Genomic DNA, 22645 nt, shown 5'->3' with positions numbered 1-22645 from the left:
GTTGGAGAACCATATGGGACACTGGGGGATTGAGCTGCGGCCCATTCTGAGTCAGCTGCATGTAAGGCAAATGCCTTACTACTGCACCATCACTCTGCCTCCTTTTCTACTTTTTTTTTTACACAAAAACAGCTCTCCCTATAGAAATTGTAAAAACCCTTTAGACAAGTTTAGCTCCTTGTTATGTCCAAAAATCTTTATTTCTGAAACTAGTTGGGAAGATTATGCCTTTGAGATGTTAAAACTAACATTCTCCCTTCTAACTCGGGCCTTCTACTTAAAATAGTTCTTTTCACCAGAGCTGCCTAGTCAGTTAAATTGTTCGGTACAGGGCTACTGCTAATGTTTCTATGTGATAGAAGTTCTGTTCTTTGTCAATCCGGACATTATTTTCATATATGTGACTGACATCAAAACGTTATAAAACTCCTAGTTGAAAGATTAAATTTGGAACGTGCTTGCTAGAATGCTGTTTTTCCATACATTCATTGTATGGTCTCATTTCTTCATATTTCGCCACCACCCATGCGTCCATGTGGGAGACTGCTCTAGCCTGCACAAAATGGGTGCTATCAACCTTAGCCTCTATCTCTGTGGATAGTTCCACTGAGCTGCATACGTGACTGTCGGCAGGTTCCTAGCCCATGAGCAAATAGGAAATCTTGCAACAACATAGCCCCTTGTACCAACCACAGGGCCATGAGGCCAGGGATAAGATAATATTTCCTTATATGTCCCTGATTCCGGTCAAGCTAAAGGTTGCTAGGATCAGTCATTGAGTCATTGAGTCATGCCTCCCCCCTTTTTTTTTCTTTCCCACCTCCTTTGGGCTGTGCTTAACAAGACACACTCTATCCTTTTTCCCTTTTTGGCCAAATACCTGTAGTAAGCATATAATTGGTGAAAAGCTTGTTTGAATTGACCAATGCTTGTATGCCCCATAAGTTTAATGTTTAGTACCTTTATTCATTTTTGGTTATGTGCCTATGCTTGGAATATAATTGGATAAGAGATGGTTTGAAATGACCAATAGTTTTTGAGACATACTTCCCCTTGTGTAAAAAGAAATTTTATATATATATATATAAGCGCTTGCCTGCTTAATAAATCGCCTTTGATCAGATAAAAAGACTTAGGCCTTCTTTCTAACCTTTACAGATTTTTCCCACAGATATTTCGGATCGGGTCGGCTTCAGTGAACCCACGAATAAGTTGCGACATTCATCCCCTTCACCCTGCTGGCCGGGGTCCCCAGAAAGCCGCACGTCCACTTTTCTCAAGAGGACTTGAAGTCCCCTAATTCAAACCAGACCCTAAGAGCTAGTCTGCAACAGTTAATACTTGAGTTTTAGTCACCAAAAAATGTGTCATTTTTGTTCTTTAGGTCAGAACAGATGACCCAGACCTTCCAGAAGAATATCAGGCCAGCAAAGACTATCAAGCAGTGGCCTATGCAGGTCAGAGACAAAGTTTCCTTTCTCTCAGCTGGCCAGATAGTGACAAGAGTCTGCTAGTGGGAGAACATCTGAGCGTAACTGTCACTCCTAAAAGTCCTTATATGGACAGAATAACACACTACAATTACCTGGTAAGGTCAAGCATACTTAACTTGCATCTACTTTCTTTCCTGCTGACCACATTCCTTGACTTGTGCAAATGATCTTTGAGCTAATTCCTCACCAAGACAAAAACAGCTCAAAAACTGATAGTCAGTGAATAAATGGATGCCCTCATTTGCACAGCATTTTACAATCTAAAAATTCTAAATCTGCAATGTAAAAATCTACAGTCTAAAATAAATTCATAGTTGGTCTACAAAACTGAGTTAAGCAAGTAATGATGAAGGGCATCAGAGGAGATAGAAGGGGGGAACTTGGGACATTGTTGTAGGGAGGCATACTGGTGGTGGGCTTGATGTTGGAATGCAAGAAACTATCATTCACAGGATTATAATCTATGGTGCCTCAAAAAATGTTTGAAAATAAATCAATAGTCACATTCAGAAACAGCTTCTAAAAGAGCAGCAAAGCACCTCTTGAAATTAATTAGCAGCATGGGACAAAGTGGAGAGGTCAGTGTCTGACATGACATTTAGAGGTAGGTTTGAGATTATGCTTTAGTTCTTTTGAATTTTAAAATAAACATCTCAGCATGATATTAAGGGTTTGTTGAGAGCCTTTATTCATATTCAGAGTAGTCATGACAAATGAAGAACAGTGGAAGAAATAGATCTTTACAGATCTTGTCAAAATCCCTTAAATGTACCATGTTATCCTGGTAGTACTATTTTTGGATCCCTGACACCATCAAAAATGTGAAATGTCTGGTGCAGCATAATCTAATGAGAACAATCCTTAAAATTTAAGTGTCGGGCCCGGAGAGATAGCACAGTGGTGTTTGCCTTGCAAGCAGCCGATTCAGGACCAAAGGTGGTTGGTTCGAATCCCGGTGTCCCATATGGTACCCCGTGCCTGCCAGGAGCTATTTCTGAACACACAGCCAGGAGTAACCCCTGAGCACTGCCGGGTGTGACCCAAAAACCAAAAACCAAAAAAAAAAAAATTTAAGTGTCATCAGAAAACACTACAACCAAACATGTGTAGCTCTGGGATCACAATACTATAAAAGAAAGGGGAAAAAGAAAGAAATTATTTCTTTTTTAAGTACATACTAGCAAAGCCAAAGCTTATTTATTGAAGAAGACCTGAACTTTAAATCAACACACTCAGGGTACAATTCCAATATTCAGAAAGAAACTTGGAGGCAAACAATTATTGATACCTTACTTTTAGTAATGGATAAAATCTAAGCCAGTTGCTGAAATAGGCAATATTGTGGTTACTACTGAAAGAGGATGCTTTTACTTTTATGAACAGTTGGTACCTATGTCTCTCAATGTCTGTGCCTGCTCAATGAGGTTCATAAAACCTTAATAAAACATCATGAATATGTTTGTGTATGCATGCCAAATGCAAAGTAGGTGCTGGCTAGGAGACTAATTCTCTACCTCTTTTCATCAACCCAGTTTTTAACCCACTCTAATGTGTGTTTGTTGCTGTTTGCTTTTTAGATTTCATCTAGAGGAAAAATCAGACACTTTGGTACAATGAAGAAACTCCCCGGTTTCCGCTCCCAACCTCTGGACCTTCTTGTGACTCAGCACATGGCTCCTGCAGCCTGTCTTCTTGTCTACTTCTTTGTCAGAGAAAATCGGAGGACAGAATTGGTGTCTGACTCAGTCTGCCTAAAGGTCGAAGAAAAGTGTGGCAACCCCCTCCAAGTAAGCTGCAAACATTCTTGCAGCCAGAATTTTCCTATTTATTTGACATTGTCTCAACTGACATGAGACCATTTCATTTGGATCTAAGATCCTTTCTCTCTCAACTCCTTTTAGATTCATCTGACTCCAAGCAGAGATTCACATTTTCCCAACAATGGCATTTCTCTGAATGTGGAAAGTCAGTCTGAAGCCTGGGTGGCTTTATCTTCGGTGAACTTTGCTACATATCATTTTGAAGGAAGGAGAGAAAATTCCATGAAAAGAGTAAGTAAAGTAAATGGTTACTGGTACTTCGGAGGACTTGGTGACAAGTGACCACCAGGGTTGGGTGAAAAGCAAAGAGAAAAGATGCAGTTAAACTATTGTTTGTCTTCTCAATGACATTAAACTGATGACCAGCAGTCACCATTTGATGAAATGTCAATGTAAAAATTTTGTAGCATTTTAAAATCTATATTTATTTGTTTTTGTGATCCACACCAAGAGTGCTCAGGACTACTTCCAGCTTAGTAGTTTGGTGATGCTCCAACATAGTGAACCATGCAGAGTGGGAATGGACTGGGATTCTTGCATGTAAAGCAGGCAGTCCAGGCCTTTGACACAACTCCCTAATCCAACATCTATCATCTTATTGAGAGTTCACTACAATACCGAGAGAGGGATATCAGTTTTTAAATGTTTTTAAGTGTTTTCAAGCATTTTAAATGTTTTGAATGCAAGAGGAGTTCTGTTCATGAAGTAAACTGAAATAGAAATAGTGATAAATTTGTCAATTCTCAGAAATTACAGAATTAAGTGAAGTTGTTCAGTTGAGTGACCTCTTTTACTTATGTATCTATAATTTATTTTTCTTTCTATGTCTATTATTTATATGTCAAGACTAGATATCCAATCAATTTATTCCCCAACATATTTTGTTTGTATTTATGTATTTTATTGGGAAAAATGCAGTAGAAATGATAAAGCCTTTCTTAAGAAATATACTAAAATGTAATTCATGGCATGTTCAGAAACCTCTTAAAGGTAACTCATTTCAAACCATCTACCTTTATGTTTTTTTGTGACATCATCCTAGGTAGTCAGGCTTGTGTAAGAATAAGCTGTAATTTTATTGATCTGAGACAAAGTACGTCTTACATTCGTGAATAAAATTAAATTCCTTCTTATTTCAAGGAAGGTGTATTACTGTAAATTCTGGGGTCTGATAGGATAAGCATATTAAGTCTACAGGACAGAGACAAAAGGGCAGCAGAAAACAGAGCCATGGTAGATGTGCATAGCTATGACTTTTGCCAAACTGGTCATTTTCCCAGTTTCCTATTCTTGCCTTTCCAGCCATGAACCTCCTCCTACTGACAATTCATTTCGAGTTTCACTTGATCATGGTCACTAACTTTGATGCAGAATCAATTTCTTATTAAAAATTCTCATTAGGGGCCGGAGAGATAGCATGGAGGTAAGGCATTTGCCTGGCCTGCAGAAGGTCGGTGGTTCGAATCTTGGCACCGAGCCTGCCAGGAGAGATTTCTGAGCATAGAGCCAGGAGTAACCCCTGAGCGCTGCCGGGTGTGACCCAAAAGCCAAAAAAAAATTTTTTTTTCTCATTAAACGTGCACCCATTTTTCTTCTCTCCTTGAAAGAACTAAAATATGGGGTTCCTGTGGAAAGCAAAACGTTACCAGAGAAAAGCTGGAAGGATGAGGACTACTGAATGATAGTACAAGGGAAAAGGAATTTGTCTTACATACAGCAAACCCAGTTTGATCATTAGCATCGCCTATGGTTCCCCTGAGTCTGTCATGAGTAATCCTGAGCACTGAGCCAGGAGTAATCAATCCCTGAGCACTGCTGGATATGGCTCAAAAGCAAAATAATATACAAAATAAAAGAAAATGGGAGGAATGAGAGAAATAACTTTCTTTTTTTTTTTTTTAAATAAATGGGTAGGCCATTGAGCCTCACCTGGCAGTTATTAGCCTAAACTTTGGCGATTCTTTTTTTTTTTTCTTTTTTGTGGTTTTTGGGCCACACCCGGTAACGCTCAGGGGTTACTCCTGGCTATGCGCTCAGAAGTTGCTCCTGGCTTGGGGGACCATATGGGACACCGGGGGATCAAACCAAGGCTAGTGCAGGCAAGGCAAGGCAGGCACCTTACCTCTAGCGCCACCGTCCGGCCCACTTTGGTGATTCTTATTGTCATTCCCAATGATACTCTTCATGATGGTGATCAAGCCTGAAGTTTCTGCATAGAAAGGATTATTTTGAGAGAATTATAGTGTCACAGGGATGAAGGGAAACAGAGACATATCCTTGTTGCACTTGTGTTTTTTTGTCTTTGTCAGAAAAAAAGTTCAAGGAAAAGATAATGTAGGTTATAGTAAAGATTAATTATTCAATAAGACACATCGCAGGACTGGTTTTCAGTGACTTTTAAGAATCACATTGGTTTGGGGAGTAAAGTTTTATCTATGATGAGAAGATTAGGAAGATAATTGGATAATATTTCATTGGAGAACATAATTTTACACATTTAACAATCTAGGTATTCCCCATATAGCCATTGAGTGTTGAATCTTGGGCAGTTGGGTGTGACATGATTTCTTCTTTGAACAGATACTTCAGTCCGCACGGAAACGCGACCAGGACTGTGGAGAAGGTGATGGCAGAAATAATGCTGAAGGGCTCTCCTCCACGGGACTCACTGTTCTTACCAATGTGCCTGCAGAGAACTCCCCACAAGACGGTAACTCACTCAGCTTTCTATGAACCTGAAGGGTGTTTTGTATGGAGGGAAGTTCCCCAAAAATGATAAAGAGATCCAGGACCAATCATTTCAAGACTTTACCAACTGATCTAATGATTCAATGGTAGATTCTGGTGGTGCTGTGGACCATGTAGGTTGTAGCTGGTGATACATGAGATCAGTAGGATACATCAGGCAGTGCAGAGGGGGCCTCCTGGGCTGTGGTCCAGTGGTGCCAGGGTATATGACAGTATATGCTTTGCTTCGAATCACATTGGAACTTGGGGCTCTGTGTATGCAAGATATATTCTTTTGTCCCCCTAAACTATTTTTGAATCTCTAGTCTGATATTTAAGGAAATACACAGATTTTCCTGACATACATTATTTCTTCAAATGCAGGTTTGAGCACAATGTGACTTTATTAGGTCTTTTTTTAATTATAACACTGACATTTACCAACTTGTTTATAGTACAGTCATTTCATGTATTAAATTTTCAAATACCAATCCCACCACTAGTGTGACCTTCCCTTTACCAGTTTCCCTTTACCCCAATTTCCTACCCCACCACCATGGCCTACATCCATTTACCATTTACAAATTTACCTCATATTATTTATGACAACACAGAGGCAAATAAAATAATCAAAATTTACATCAACTTGGGTCAGGAGTAGGACTTATTTATTAACTTATTTTTTATTTTTTTACTTGTCATAAACAAAACTAATACACAGGGATAAAGAAGATACTTCCAAGGCTGTCACATATGCTTGTCATGCTTGACACAGATTTAAATCAATTGAGTTGGTTGGAGGCCTCCAGAGTGAACCAGGTAGTGGTCAGAAGAGCCAGGTGCTGCTGGAAATCTATCTCAGGGGCTGTGTCACAAAACAGAACCACCGACCCTATGATAATCCCCCGCTGCTCCAAATATATGGTCATTTAAAGTGTTTATGTAAAAGTTCTTATACTAAGTTATGATCTCTTTTTTAAATAGCTGGATCTTACATAAAAATTCCCAGATCAAAACGAGACTTGAAAGAGGAAATACAAGAAAGAGGTATACCAACTTTCATTTTCTTTTCCTAAGTTATGATGTCTTAGACCAACACATGTGACATTTTCTCTCCACTAATCGTTGTAAAGTAGATGGAAAAGATTTGTGGGTTCTGCTTTTGACTCTCCATGCACTCAGGTGTCACCAGCTATCTTTTGGTTCGATTCTGTTGGAGGACTTCTTTGAGTCCTCTCTAGGAGAGTGGATGCACGGTGTGGCAAAATATGAATAAATGAGAGACCATACAAATTTATGTGGGAGAACAGCATTCTAAGTTTAATGTCCAAACTAGGGTGTTTTGTGGAGTATAGAGCAAGTCACAGAAAAGAATGCCCACATTTTGTTTCTTTGCAAAGTACAACATATCTCTTATTAACAGAAATTTATCAGTGTGCACTGTTTGATCTTTAAAACAATTCACATGGCCCTAGGTGGTTTACAGACCTTTGAATAGATACATTTTAAGTAGGAGCCCAGAGGATAAAAGGAAGGTAAGTTTTAGCATCTCAAAGTAGTTCCTCTCTGGCCAGGCCCTAGATGTCCTACTGATGGAAATTAAAGGATTAGCAAGAAGCCAATTTCCTTATAAAGCTTCCTTTTCCAGAGGGAACAGGTTTCTATATCTAGGGGCTTATAACAAATAACTAAATTCCTAAGATCTGGTTTTTGGAAGGGGCAATAAAAAATTATATGAAGGGATGCAGAATTTATACCTGGTAACGTTCAATAGCCCAATGTTATACCAGCCAAACCATTTTTGGAATGTAAAATAGTTAGCACGTATTCAAAATGTCTAGGGGAAGTTCCTAAAGAAAAGCAATTTTTTTCTGCTAGTAAATGCTATAACATATCAATTACAAAAGGAAAGAAACATTTTTGGTGCTGAATTTTCCAAGTAAAAAGAAATTTAATCAAGGCTATATTTGCCTGTAAAATTTCCTATGTTAAGAAGTTAAAAGTGTTACTATATACATTCAGAAGAAGGGAGAATCACCAATTGGCCAATTAAATGTTTGTATAAAGGAGGCAGAATGTCAGTACCATAACACAAATCTCATTGTAAGATATTTCTCAGGAATTTTGTTCAGCCATGTACACTGGGGGGAAAAACTTCCTAGCTGGCCTACTAGTGAAATATTCCTTGGGAGTTTTCAAATCAGCAACTCAGACTAAGGAGATAACATCTTAGCAGGTCTTCTGATGAGCCTCCTCTAGAAATATTGAAATTCTTCATTATGGTGTGACACTTGGGTGCCCAGCTAAATAAACCCACACTTATTTACAAATTCTTGATGTGAAAGAACCAGGTCTCTGACATGTGTACTCTTAGAAGGGATCATATACAAACAAAAAGCTGTGTTTCTTATTGAATGTTGCCTTCAGTTTTTGTTATATGGCCTTTACCACTTTACATAACCTCTCTGAGCCTCAGTTTTTTCTGCCAAAAGAAAACAATTTTCCTCTTTTTTTGCAAGGTTTGAAGACTTAAGTGAGGTCATACAAGTTAAACCCTTAGCTCAGGTGGAATTTAGGTCAGAAGGAATGTTTTTATTCTTTATAATTTTCTTCCCAAATGTAAACTATGACATTGAAAAAATTCAAAACAATTAGGGGTCAGAGCATTAATACTGCAATTAGGGTACTTGCTTTGTATGCAGCCAACCCAGGTTTGAGTTCTAGCTTCCCAAATGTTTCCTTCAGAGCCAAAAGGAGTAATTTCTGAGTGCAGAGCCAAGAGTAACCCCTGAACACTGCCAGGTGCGGTCTGTACAAACAAACAAACTAAAGAATTGTTATCAATTTATGATAGGGAAGTGATTCTTGAAAAATTTCTCCATCCCGTCAAGTTTGAAGAATCAGAAGCGCAGGGAGAGCAACCAGTGTCAGAGCTTCTCTTCTGGGATGGAGAGGCTTTCCCTTCATCATACCTCCAACGCTGTAAGCCTGAATCAGACCAGGCAACCTCAATGAATACACTTGCTCTCTGTGGAACCACTTAAGCTCAGGACTGGCTGAAGCTTTCCTGCCTCTGCTAAGGCAGTGCACGGGGTTGAAGGACTGTTTGAGGCTTTTGAAACCAGTCTTATTCCCTACAAACAACTTCAAATAAAAATGTTTTAATAATGATGTATAGAATAATGATGTATAGCAAAAAAAAGAGTGAGATTTAATCTGTCATTATGACTGTCTTCAAATAGCTACCAGTTGAGAATGAGACTTTCCTGCACAAATAAACTTGCTCCAGGGATACTACTAATTTGAATTAGATGTGAGTTCAGAAATCAAGAAGCGTTTTTCAGAAATTGAAGCTCTGTGAAATAGAACAATTGCCTTGTAAAGAAGAAATTCTCCCAAGAAGCTATTTCAGCTGGGGTTGGTCATCTTTAATACAAGAAGAAATGTGACAGGTGGAAGGTTAAAGGTGTGGGGATGGTACAAGGGAGGAAGCTGGACCAGACGAGTTAACCCAAGTCTCAGGGCTTTGAATATTGACTGAAACTAATTGTATTTTCATCTCAGCATCTACATTCAAATACAAGAGATTACAAAAATGCTGCCTGGATGGAGCCCTTGAAACAGAGGAGAGCTGCTGGGAAAGAGCTGAACGGGTTAGGATTAGGATTGGCCCCAGTTGTTCGAATGCTTTTTCTATATGTTGTGACTTGGCAAATGAACTGCGGGGGAAAATCAGCCACTCACAAACAACACTAGGAAGATATCCTGGTATGTATACAAAATTGTCAGGCAGGAAGACGTTGCTAGCAGAGTCTGGTTGAATAGAATGAAGTTCTTTCAAATTTGGTTGAATACAGGAAAAGACAGAACATAATCTCTTGCAATTCCACTCCAAAAGGCAAAGTAGGCAGTGGCAAGAGAGAGTAGACAGTACATACAATTTGTACAGCATTAAGTCCTAGTTTTACCATTAACTTACTATGTATTTAATATGCTCAGATGTCTTTTCTTTCTTACCCAGTCTTAAGAGGTTAACTCTTAGACCATTTTCTTCTAGGTTCTATATCTTGCTGATGTAATTGTTTTAGTAGTAGTAGGATCCTTTGTATTTTTCTGTCCTCTAGTGCATGGTATCCACTTTTATTTCTGATTCTATTTTTTGTTTGTTTGTTTTGTTTTTGTTTTTTTTTTTGTGAGTCACACCCGGCAGTGCTCAGGAGTTACTCCTGGCTCCATGCTCAGAAATTGCTCCTGGCAGGCACAGGGACCATATGGATGCTGGGATTCAAACCGATGACCTTCTGCATAAAAGACAAATGCCTTACCTCCATGCTATCTCTCTGGCCCCTATTTCTGATTCTATTTTTAGGGGATTATTTTATCCTTTTTTCACCTTCAGTGGTTTAGCTAAGAGCTTGTCAATCATGCTTTTCTTTAAAAGAAAAAGCTCAAGAACTAATTGATTTTTTTTTTCTTTTTGGTTTTTGAGCCACACCTGGTGTGCTCAGAGACTACCCTGGGCTCTGTATTCAGAGACCACTCCTGGGACCAGAGCAATATTACAGTGGGTAGAGTGTGTGCTGCGCATGAAGTCAACCTGATTGCAATCCTGGCATTCTATCTGGTCCCCTGAGCACTGCCATGAGAAATTTCTGAGCATGGAACTAGGAGTAAAACGTGGGCACTGTCAAGTGTGGCCCAAAAACCAAATAAATAAGAGATCACTCCTGGTGGGCTGAGGATCATATTGAATATCTAGAGGTGAACCTAAGTTGGCCACATAGAAAGCCAGTGCTCTACCTGCTCCAGCCTTCAGTGGTCTGTTGTTGTATTGTTATTGTATTGCGTTGTATTGTCTAAATTGGGCATCTTAAGCATATTTCTTCGTTTTCTTATATCTACCCTTACATATGTATTTCATTTAATTGTTATTCTTTATCCTTTCATCAAAAATATGTGACTGTTTTTGTTATAAAATAAATTCTATATAGAAGAGTGTGAAAATAGAACAAAAATATCTGACCTATTCACACTTTTTTACAAGTTATTTTCATTACTTATAAAGTTAATATTCCAAAAATTTTTAACGATATAAAAATTTCTGGGGCCAGAGTGATAGCACAGTGATAGGGCATTTGCTTTACACATAGCCAAATCAGGATGGACCCAGGTTTAATCCCCAGCATCTCATGTGGTCCCCCCACACCTGCCAGGAGCAATTTTTGAGCACAGAAACAGGAGTAACCCATGAGCAGCACAAGGTGGCCCAAAAACAAGAAAAAGTTTCTATCTATTCTTGAATCTATATTTTTACATATTTTGTTTCATACCTATATTACCATTCTGAATCGTGCTTAATATACAGATTTTTATTTTTTAGACATGTAACTTAATTATTTTATTTTGTTTGTTTTTGGTCACACCTGGTGACACTCAGGGGTTACTCCTGGCTATGTGCTCAGAAATCACTCCTGGCTTGGGGACCATATGGGATGCTGGGCAATCGAACTTGGTCCATACTAGATCAGCCATGTGCAAGACAAGTGTCCTACCACTGCACCCTGCTTCAGCCCCAATCATTTTATTTTTTAATTTTGTATTCACATAACTTATATGTATTAATAGATTCTTACATTTTTAGTTTAAAGTTATCCATAACATCTTAATCTATTACATGCTTTATATTCACTTTGTATTTTTATATTTCTAATTTATATTAGAAACTCCACGTTTGGAATCCTACAGACGTTCAGAAAACTGGTTATGGAAAGTGTATCATGTTTCCAAAAGGTATTGTAAGATTTTATCTTTATTTACCTAGAAGATATTAAAAAATTAAAATGATAATCAATGTTCCCCTACACTCCTAATCGTTTCCTTAATAATTAAGGTTAGAACTGACAATTGAAGCAGAATAATTTGGTTGCAGAACATGTTATTTTTATATATATCAGAATTAAGTGAAAACATAATAATTATTATAAAATAAAGCCATTTTACATGCAAAGTATGTGCCCCAACACTTAAAGCTATCTCACTAGTCCCCATGGGGCCTCCATTCATCCACCCACGTACCTAAACATCTCTGTAATATTTCTTCTCCAAATAAGCACCGAGGGATTTAGCTTTCACTCTGATTTTTCATTAGGACACAGTCTAAGGTAAACCATGAATATCTGTCTATACTGAAACATTCTTCATCCAAGCAAATAGTAGTTTAATATAATTCAAACTAATGCATATAGAGGAAATTATTTTGAATACCATAGACTCTGTTGTTCTTTATTTGGTCCTTAAACTCATCCCTGTGAACATTGATTTAAATGTGTTTGCTATTTCTTTGGCTCAGGAGCCCATGGGGAAAACACAAACATTCTATTTCACAGAAGTTACTATTTAGTTGGCTCCAGGTAAATTTGACTCAGTTGCAAAATGTTTCTGTTTTAGGTATCAGGTGAATTTGACATTACCTGATTCTTTAACTACCTGGGGAATTCAAGCTGTTAGCATTTCAGATAAAGGTAAGCAATCAATATGATTCAACAAATTAGGGAATTATTTCTTTATAGAAATACATTTATAATTTCATTGACTATATATATATATATTTATAAAAAATTCATTATAACCCAGCATTTAAAAATAAAATATTTTTATCTTTGAAATATTCAGATAATTAAATATTTTTAAGTATTGGGCCATAGCCTATATATTCATAACATATTCGTAACATATTCCTGGCTCTGTTTTCAGGGGTCACTCATGGAGGTGCTAACAGAAGCATAAATGGTGGTGGGATTGAAGAGCTTTACCTCCTGGACTATCTCTCTGGCCCCAATACACTTTCCAAGCCATAATTTTATGAGTAATGATTTCAAATTTTGATTTTCATCAAACCTTTTTTACTTCAGTGGGATTCATCTGAAGGAAATGGTAGATAAAGGGGAAAGGGAAAGGACAATTGATCTAAGAATCTTCTTTTTCTGAAGCCAATCCAACTGTTCTGAGAGATAAATGCACTCTGGGGCCCCAACTCACCTCATGCACTGGCATCTCTTGTAGGTCTGTGTGTGACTGATGAACTGCAACTGAAGGTGTCTAAAGATCGCTTCCTGGTCACAAACAACAATGTCACAAGGACATTTCCAAGACCCAGCAGACTCCAGCGCCAACGGCTGTAAGTGGATGGCACCAAAGAACCTGAATCAGCCGAGATGTGGCACGAGATTCAGCCCTGAAAAATCTGATGCAAACCTAGTGCACAATCCACTTCAAGGCTAATGAAACTGAGTACCACAAGTACCAGAAACTGGACACCAGAAGACTTTGAATGGCATGGAGGGGAGAGCAGTGAGAAATTCTTTCAAAATACAACAACCAGTATAGCAAACAAGGAAGTTGAATGGAGGTTTGGGTGAAAATTAACCCCATGTTTTTGTTTAAAATGATGCGAAATGAGAGAAACCTTTCTTAGATAATTCCCTATAAATACAAAAAAAAATGGTACCAAGAAAGAGCTTTGTGGGAATATAGCATAAATTCTTAGTAAGTAGGAGGATTTGTTGGCTTTTTTAATCATTATATTGGAGATAACATGGCTACCACTTCTACACCAGCAAGTAAATACCCAAGTTCCTCCATCACTGTCACTTCTAATCTCCCATGTGTCCTCCTACCCAAAAAACCCTCCATCAATAACTTGGTCTTTTTCTTCTGTAGTCAAAGCCCAAGAGTTTGTTATCATTTGATGCTTTCTATTTCTTTGCTTTGTTTCTTTTACCACCTTATATGATATGTGAACTAATCTGATATTTTTCCTCCATTTTATGTCACTTAAACATGATACCTACTAGATTCATCCAGGTTGCAGTAAAAGTCAAGATTTCCTCTTTTCTTATAGCTAAGTAGAATTCCATGATATATTTCTTAAATACAGGACAAGAAAACGTACTTGAAATGTATTTTGTTGTCCTGCTCTGGCATCAGGCCTCCCGACGAGACCTATGCAAGGATGGGTAAGGGTCTCTTCCAGCCTGTAGCCTTTGAGGCTGGACTGTAAGAAGTAGGGAAGTCTATGAGCCATAGACCACTCACAGGAATGCATTGTTAGAGAAATAGACTTTGTTTATTGAAGGTAGGGACAAGGCTTTTAAGGGCAAACTTTAGGCAGGAAGCAGAATGTGTGATTACAGCAACAAGATGGTGTGTGAAGACAACAGTCGCAAGGAACATGCCATCCTTAATTCAGACGGTATGCACTCATGCTGGTTACAATGCCCATGACATCATTAAATCAGGATGTATGTAAAGATAGCGGTTACAATGCTATGGCACTATTAGCCTAGACAGTTTGTAAGGACAGATTGTTTGACCTGAATGTCTTTCTCCTTAGCTCATCCCGCACTCATAAAAACAGGGACACAAGTCTCTAAACAAAAACTTCCTTTTATATTCAAGGCCAGCTGCAGAAATCCCCTTATTTCCCAGCCTCTTTCCCCACATCTCTATCTTTTTACTTTATAAGAACCAAGTGAGTTATAAGGAGGGTCTGGGGACCTATGGGGTTTGTGCTTGGCTTAGGTTGTCCTGGTGACACCTAAAGGATTTTCCAGAATCTTACCTGTCATTGACTACCAAACCAGCCTTTAGGTCATGGGTTTCTGCTAACATAACATATGCTGTAGCCTCTCTGTTTCCAGTTTGTACTGTTAAATCTTTTACTACATTAGCAAGTATTGCAACCTTGTGAAAAAAGCTCTTAATCATGGCCACCAGACTATTCAAAATGCAAGGTCCAAAAATAATATAAATAAAAAAAGTAATGGTCCTGCCAAAGCAGATAAAACAAGGGTAGTAAGCCAAGGAGATCAATTAAACCAATTTTGATACCAAGACAATCTCACCTTCCACTCTCCTTTTTTTGTTAATTTTCACCTGATATTTTTTAATAAAGACCTCCACGAGTCCAGTGTGGTCAGTATTGATACAGCACTCTTCACCTAGGGCAGCACAAAGGCCACCGTCTTTCAGAATAGTCTATCCAGGCCTTGTCAATTTTGCAACACTACTTCAGCCAAGGAGCATAGGAAAATCTACAGGTATGTGATAGAGTTGCCAATTTCATTCAAATCTTTATCAATTTTTTATCACATTGCTGCAATGGCTGCATACTGGGTTCCAAGGACTGCTGTTCTGGTGACTGCTCCTGGAAGACTTAAAAGGGAGGCTACACACAGAGGGGACCACTTATACTAGCAGCCCGGGCTGCAGGACAAGTAATCAGCTCTCGATGTGCTGGTTAGTCGAAACCTTACTTTCGTGGTGGGGGTGTGTGGCTCTGCTTGTGTCCTGGTGACACGTAGACCTCTTGTCACCCAATGGACAGCAGGTCTACATACACTCTGATTGCACAGTACAAAATGTCAGCCAGTAAGACTGTCCTTTAATATCTAGATCAGACAATGTATCACTAAATTGAAAATTGTTTTGGAAATCATTTTAATTTGGTGTTTATTTGGTGTGGAGACCATTCTTAGTAAACTCTTGGGATCATAAGGAATACCAGCGATGGAACCTGGTTGGCCACATACAAGGCAGGCACCTTCCCTGCTTCACTCGTTTTGAAATCTTTAGATTTGAGCTTTTTAGTGCATGGGGCGAGGGTTTGGGCCATACCTGACAGATCTCATACTCTGTTTGCCCAGGGTGCCTGAAATGATCTGCACAATCCCAGGTTCACTGCATACAACCCAAGTGTCCTACCTAGTGCACAAATGCCCTGGCTCTCAATACTGTTTTACCCTGTTGGGTCTCACAACTTGAGTTTGACTGAGGTCAGAGTGTGCCCCTCTTGGCAGTGTGCCCCTGTTGTGGCAGCTGGTCTGCATTGGCATGCTGGACAGGACAAGATGAAGCTGATTACATTTTGGGCCTCAAGATTGAGGATTTCTTGGAGTGGCACCTGCAGACGCAGGTCTTCAAGCTGGGCTTGGCCAAGTCCATCCACCCTGCTCGTGTGCTCATCTGCCAGCGCCACATCAGGTATAGGTAGGGGCTTCTCAGAGCTCCTCCAACTGTGTCTGCTTGGAGCCTGGCCTCACTAAGTGACTGTCTCTCTCACACAGCCCTTGGAGTTGAAAGGTTTGAGCTCTTGAGGGTACAGGTTAACGAATAAAACTGTTTGTGGAGAGTTGGGGCAGCATCACACCTCCCATTCTGCTGTAGCCTAGCAGAAGGGTCACTGTGGCCTGAGCCATACACCTTGCATAGGCTTTTACCAGCATGAGGGCAGCAGGACAAGTAATCAGCTCTCGATGTGCTGGTTAGTCGAAACCTCACTTTCGTGGTGGGGTTGTGTGGCTCTGCTTGTGTCCTGGTGACACGTAGACCTCTTGTCACCCAATGGACAGCAGGTCACATTGGCTCTGCTGCTGTGCTGCGGGCCTAGCCAAGTGGGGCTTGGTTGCCTTTGGGCCTTTCCTGTGAACTGGGCTCTGATACCTGGAGCTGCAGTAGTGAGTGGAACACAGCAAACTGAGTTCCTGCCTTTGCCCTTCACCAACTCTGGGAATTTACGTGCAGGCAGTCAATAGCCTTTCTTGAGCTGATTTCAGCCAACTTGATCTTGGATGCTACTTCTGAGACTATGGACCTGTATGTCATTCTGGTGTCATTAGCATAAAAAAATCTGGCCTCCAAAATTTCATGGCCAGCACCACACTTTGTTTTATTTCTGGCTGTCCTCCCCTTTTGAAGTTTTTTGGGGGCCAGTCCAATGGGACAAAGTGTTACTCCTGGCTTTGCACTTAGAAATTATTCCTGGCTGTCTCAGGGGGACTATATAGGATGCTGGGGATGAAACCTGGGTTGGCTAAATACAAGGCAGATGCCCTACCCTACCCCCTGTGCTACCATTGGCACCTGTTCTTCCCTTCTCAGGCCTTCAAGCCTGCCAGGCAGCAACAGCAGAGAATAGGAAAGACGGGGGTCTTGTGAGGTCCTCACCCTTTCTCTGCTGTCCCCCCATGGTCCACAAGTAGATGGTGAACATCCCCTCCTTCATTGTCTGCCTAGACTTGCAGAAGCACATAGACTTTTCTCTCTGCTCCCCATACAGGAGGGTGGGTGGACACCTGGGCTGTGTGAAGAGGAAGAACACCAAAAAGGGCCAGAAAGGGGCTTGCATTGGCGATGACAAGGAGGAAATTAAGCCCCTGTCCCTCACTGCCTCCTGACTGGCGGAGAGTGTCTAGTTTCCATCCAGAAAATAAAAAAGACCAACACTTTGGAATTGTTTCTTCTGATGTTCATTTTCTCCACTACCCCCTTTGAGCTGCTGCACAGACCAACAATCAGGGCACAAGCATCTTGACTGTGTAAGTCATCTGAGATGGGAGGGTCATTTCTAGGCATAGGGAGGAAAAGGCACATTTCTTTGTGGAAGTAAGGGTGAGATGGGGAAGAGTTGGGAGTATCCCACAGAGATGAGGTCCCATCACTTGTCTGGTAAAGTGATTTCATTGTGTGTTAGCAAATCTTGAAGCACAATGAGTGGCATCAAGTCAGTTTGCATTATGGATTAGTGCTAAAGGCAGGTGGGGTTAGTTAGGCCCAGGATGGGGCTTGTGGGTGGCCGAGCCAATGTATCGCACAGTGGAGGTCCGGGTCAGTACTACTTTCTTCAAGCCTGAGTGCTGACTACCCCATCAGTACTGTCAAATATGGCTCAAGGACCAATCTGCTTTGGGGGTTTTCAGATACTCAGAATTATCTTAGTCCTGGGGCCTGCTTCCCCTCCTCTAATGAGAAGCCATGTCAGGCAGAAGAGGGAGTGGCTTGGGAAATCTCAGAGTCTACAGCCTCCACTATTGTGGCCAGATGTGGGGGCTCTCAACTCTCAGCTTGAACCCATCAAATTTTAGATCTTTTAAGGGGTCGGGACTGGCCTTGCTGACAGCCCCATGAGAATACCTAGATGGCAGCTTCCTAGGGCCCTCAGAGTTAGTTGTGAAATCTGCAGTTGGATTCAGTTACCAAATACCAAAGATCTGCAATTTGGTAGCTGGCTGTGGAAGCAGTTTTAGTGTAGTAGCACCCCCCCCCCCATATCTGAAGATACAGTTCTCAGTTCTGGGGGTGTTTGTCCTGTCATGGTCTTGCCTTTGGCCCCTGAGCAGTGTGAAGGTCCATAGGCTCACTCTCCCCTGGCCTCCTCTGGTCAAGTGCTAGTGAATGGCCAGAGATGCGTAGACACTGTGGTTTTCTGGAAGCTCTTCTGGTGAGGAAGCAACTGCTGGCTCCCTCCTGAGGACAAGGTGGTTCAACTGAGCATAGATCACATCCTGAGTGTCTTTGGGTGCAGCCTGGAACAGAGGAAGGAATAGTGGTATGTAGCTGACATGGGACAACGTTGGAAGTCTCTAACCATTGGTTTATCTTTTGTGCCAGCCCTTCTACCCATCTGTTAGTTTTGTACCAAGCTCTAGCCTGATAGAGAAGTGCTTACTTGTTGCCTGAGCCTCGCAAGGTTCACCTGGGCATACGTCACTCCCTGGGGTTCTTCATTGTTTATATCCACCTGGAGAAAAAAACAGTGAGACAAATAATAGACAACTCTGAGTCCCAAATGCTGAGACCTTCTAGTGCATCTTCTAGACTTGCTAATGTGATGCTTTTTTAGGAAAACTTTCAGTTGGGCCAGAGAGAGCAAAGGTTAAGTAGCTTTCCTTCATGGGCTGACCCACTGTGATCCCTGGCACCACGTAGGATCGCCTGAGCAGTGCGAGGAGTGACCTGAGCACCAAAGAATCTTAGAGGGGCTCAACACCCCTCCAAATACAGAGAACAAAAAAACCCTTTAAATTATTTTAAGTGTTTATGTAAACTGATTAAGAAAAAGCAGTTAAAGCACCAATTTTTATTTTTGTTTTGTTTTGTTTTGGGGCCACACCCGTTTGATGCTCAGGAGTTACTCCTGGCTAAGTGCTCAGAACTTGCCCCCTGGCTGGGGGGGACCATATGGGATGCCGGGGGATTGAACTGCGGTCCTTCCTTGGCTAGTGCTTGTAAGGCAGACACCTTACCTCTAACGCCACCTCACCTGCCCCTAAAGCACCAATTTTTAAAAAGAGGAAAAGTAATGTGCCATAGGAAGAAATTTCTATGTTTTGCAAAATCAAAACACAAGGGGCTAGAGCAATGGTGCAAGCAGTAGGGTGTTTGCCTTGCATGTGCTAATCTAGGGTGGACCGCATTTTGATCCCCAGTGTCCTATATGGTCCCCCAAGCCAGGAGCAATTTCTGAGCGCATAGCTAGGAGTAACCACTGAGTGTCACAGGGAGTGGTCCAAAAAAAATAAAAGAAAAAATATCATAGTCCTACATAAATCCAGGAACTAGAGGAAAAAGAATCCCTTTGCAATTGTCCCAAGAACAAGCTCCTAGGAATTAATACAGGAGTCCAAGTTCCAATTAAAGAGACATAGCAATAGTAATAGTACAGCGGCAGGACATTTGCCTTGCATGTGGCTGACCTGGGATGGAACTGGATTTAGTTCCTAGCATCTCATATGGTTCCCTGAGCCAGCCAGGAGAGATTTCTGGGTGCTGAACCATGAGCGCCACTGTGTGTGGTCCAAAATCCACCCCTCCACGAAAAAAAAAAAAGATATAGTACAGGCTGGAGCAATAGCACAGCAGCAGGACATTCTCCTTGCATGTGGCCGACCTGAGACGAACCTGGGTTCTGTTCCTGGCATCCCATATGATCTCCAGAGCCTGCCAGGAGCGATTTCTGAATGCATAGCCAGGAGGAACCCTAGAGCACCACCCAGTGTGAAGAAGAAGAAGAAGAAGAAGAAGAAGAAGAAGAAGAAGAAGAAGAAGAAGAAGAAGAAGAAGAAGAAGAAGAAGAAGAAGAAGAAGAAGAAGAAGAAGTAGAAGAAGGACAGAATAAACTGACATTCTTAGAAACACTTTGCTAAAAGTGAATCAGAAAAACAAAACAAAATGATTCTATCAATCAGAACAGACTGGTCTGAAATGAGGAAACTGGCAATCCACGAAAGCTCTCCCCAGAACAAAGACTGAGGATCGGTCTGCTGAAGATTCACCTCACTGTGATTCTGACTACTGTGGAGGATCTAACACTCCATGCTTCCTCCAAGTGAAGAGGAATGGAAACTTAACTATAACATGCTATGAGGTCAGCAGTTACTAATAGCAAAACCAGGCCAAGAGAAGGAGAAAAAGAACGAAAAGAGGAAGAACTAACCATAGAAAATGAGGCAAGAAATAGATGTCAAAACATTCATATTGGAAAAGAGAAAGTCACCATACAAACGCTGTTTGCAGACAACAAGCTAATGGGGTTGGCGCAGCGGCCTATGTTTGACTTGCACACTGGCCTATGTTTGATCCCTGAGCAAAACCAAACCAAACAAGAAGCCATGAAGGGGGACCGCCCAGAGTGACAGCATAGCAGTAAGGCATTTGCCTTGCAAGCAGCCAAGACAGGACGAACCCAGCTTCGAATCTGGGCATCCCATATGGTCCATTGAGCTACCAGGAGTGACTTCTGAGCAGAGTCAGGAGAATCCCTTAAGTGCTGCTGGGTGTGACCCAAAACACAAAACAAATAAACAAACAAAAACCCATGAAGATATGCACGAGAGAGAGAAAGAGAGAGAGAGAGAATAGCCAATACTAATGGCTGCAAAGTCAATGCACAAAAATCTGCTATATTCCTATATAAGAAAAGGAACTAGAGGAAAAGGAATCCCTTTGCAACTATCCCAAGAACAAGCACCTAGAATCAATACTGGAGCCAATTAAGTTCCGATTAAGAGATATGGAAGAGGACAGAAGAGCTCGGAAGATTTACGGCTGCCCTGCACTAAGCATTTTGCAGAGCCAGTGCAATCCCTATTAAAACTGCACATCTTGGGGCTGGAGAGATAGCACAGTGGCAGGGAGTTTGCCTTGCACGTGCTGACCCTGAATGGACCTGGGTTTGATCCCCCGTATTCCCATGTGGTCCCCTGAGTTTGCCAGAAGTGATTTCTGAGCACAGAGCCAGGAGTAACTGCTGAGTGACGCTGGGTATGGTCCCAAAACCTAAAACTAAAGCAAAACAGAAGAAAAACCTGCACCCTCGTCAATTCTGGGCATCCCATATGATTACCCGAGCCTCCCAGGAGGGATTTCTGAGTACAGAGCCAGCAGTACCATGAGTGTGACCCCAAAACAAAAACAAAAACAACCAACAAACTACAAATCTCATGCTTCAAGAGCACAGGTTAAATGCTCCTATTTCTGTTCCTGTTTCTCTTCCTCCTCCTCCTACTCTCTCTCTCTTACTTTCTCTCTCTTTGGTTTTTAGGTTACTGCTGGCTCTGCGCTCAGAAATTGCTCCTGATAGTCACAGGGGACCATATGGAATATGGGGATTCAAAACTACTACTACTCTCATACTCTTGTGTGGGGTCATAAATCTCCCCAAATATAAAACTCTGAGAATATGGGCAGGGAAGATTGTGAAGAGTATGCTGGGTTTGCAGGGGAGGGTGAGAGGAGAGGAGAGGAAAGGAGGAGAGGGGAGGGGAAGGGAAGGGAGAGGTAAGGAGAGAGAAGAAAGAAGAGAAAGATCTCGGTTGTTACTCAGCCATTTGAGAGCCATGAAAGGAGCCTGAGGGAGTCACTGCGAAGTAAAACGAGCTTTTTCCAACCCTGCATGTGCTCACTTGTGTGTGGAAGTTCAAGACAAGCAAAAGCCCGAGGCCCACATGGAACAGAGAGATGACTTTGGGGGTTCATGTTGCCTGTCAGGAAAAACCTAGGTTTGACCCTCAGCAGCACATTGCATGTAGAAAGCCCAGATCGATTCCTAGTCCTCTGAGCCCTGAGTGGCTATAGGGAGAAAGACAAAACAAAATCCTCAAAACAAAACCTCGGGCCAGAGCCGTAGTACAGCAGGGAAGGCACTTGCCTTGCAGGCGACCAACCTGGGTTTAATCACCGGCATCCCAGATGGTCCCCTAAAGACTGCCAGGAGTGATCACTGAGCACAAAGCAAGGAGTAATTGATGGGTGTGGCCCCCAAACCAAACCAAACCAACCCCCCAAAAGCTCCTTAGACTGCAAGAGCCAGTGATATTTCCCAGAGGAAGGGGAAAAGGAAGGGAAATGCAATGGGAAAGGTGAGGGAGGGGGAAGAAGTGGTGGTTTAAAATGCTGAGTCCTGATTCTTAGATCAGGAAGTACGTCTGTGAGTGTCAGAAGCCTGTGTTACATCACTTAAAATTTCCCACGGAGGGGCTGCAGCAACAGTATAGTGGGAGGCTGTTTCCCTTGCTAGCGGCTGACCTGGGATGGACCTCGGATCAATTCCCAGCATCTCATATGGTTCCCTAAACTTGCTAGGAGCCATTTCTGAGCCAATAGTTAGCCCTGATCACCACCTGGTGTGGCCCCCAAACAAAAATAAAGCAAAACAAAAAGTTCCCATGGGGGCCAAAGAGAATAGTGCATTGAGGAAGGGGGGGGAAGGCACTTGCCCTGCTTGTAGCTGACCCAGGTTTGAGGCCTTCCTGGAATGATCCCTGAGCA

General features: G+C 41.4%; 1 protein-coding gene and 1 long non-coding RNA gene across 2 annotated transcripts; both read left to right on the top strand.

The window, feature by feature from the left end:
- The first annotated feature begins 5925 nt into the window (after positions 1-5925).
- On the top strand, positions 5926-9804 carry LOC126008824 (uncharacterized). Its single transcript, XR_007495864.1, has 3 exons — positions 5926-6023; positions 7025-7087; positions 9605-9804. It is a non-coding gene; the product is annotated as an uncharacterized LOC126008824 (long non-coding RNA).
- A 4414-nt stretch (positions 9805-14218) lies between these two features.
- Positions 14219-17274, top strand: LOC126009378 (40S ribosomal protein S9-like). Its single transcript, XM_049773785.1, is given in 5 exon segments — positions 14219-14291; positions 15879-15939; positions 15941-16087; positions 16196-16202; positions 17080-17274. Coding segments are annotated over 5 exon segments (483 nt in total).
- The last annotated feature ends 5371 nt before the right edge of the window (positions 17275-22645 follow it).

This window comes from Suncus etruscus, chromosome 5 (genome assembly GCF_024139225.1).
Source record: "Suncus etruscus isolate mSunEtr1 chromosome 5, mSunEtr1.pri.cur, whole genome shotgun sequence".
Lineage (NCBI taxonomy): Eukaryota > Metazoa > Chordata > Mammalia > Eulipotyphla > Soricidae > Suncus > Suncus etruscus.
The sequence above is the reverse complement of the archived record's forward strand: the minus strand, read 5'-3'. Positions and strand labels throughout refer to the sequence as shown.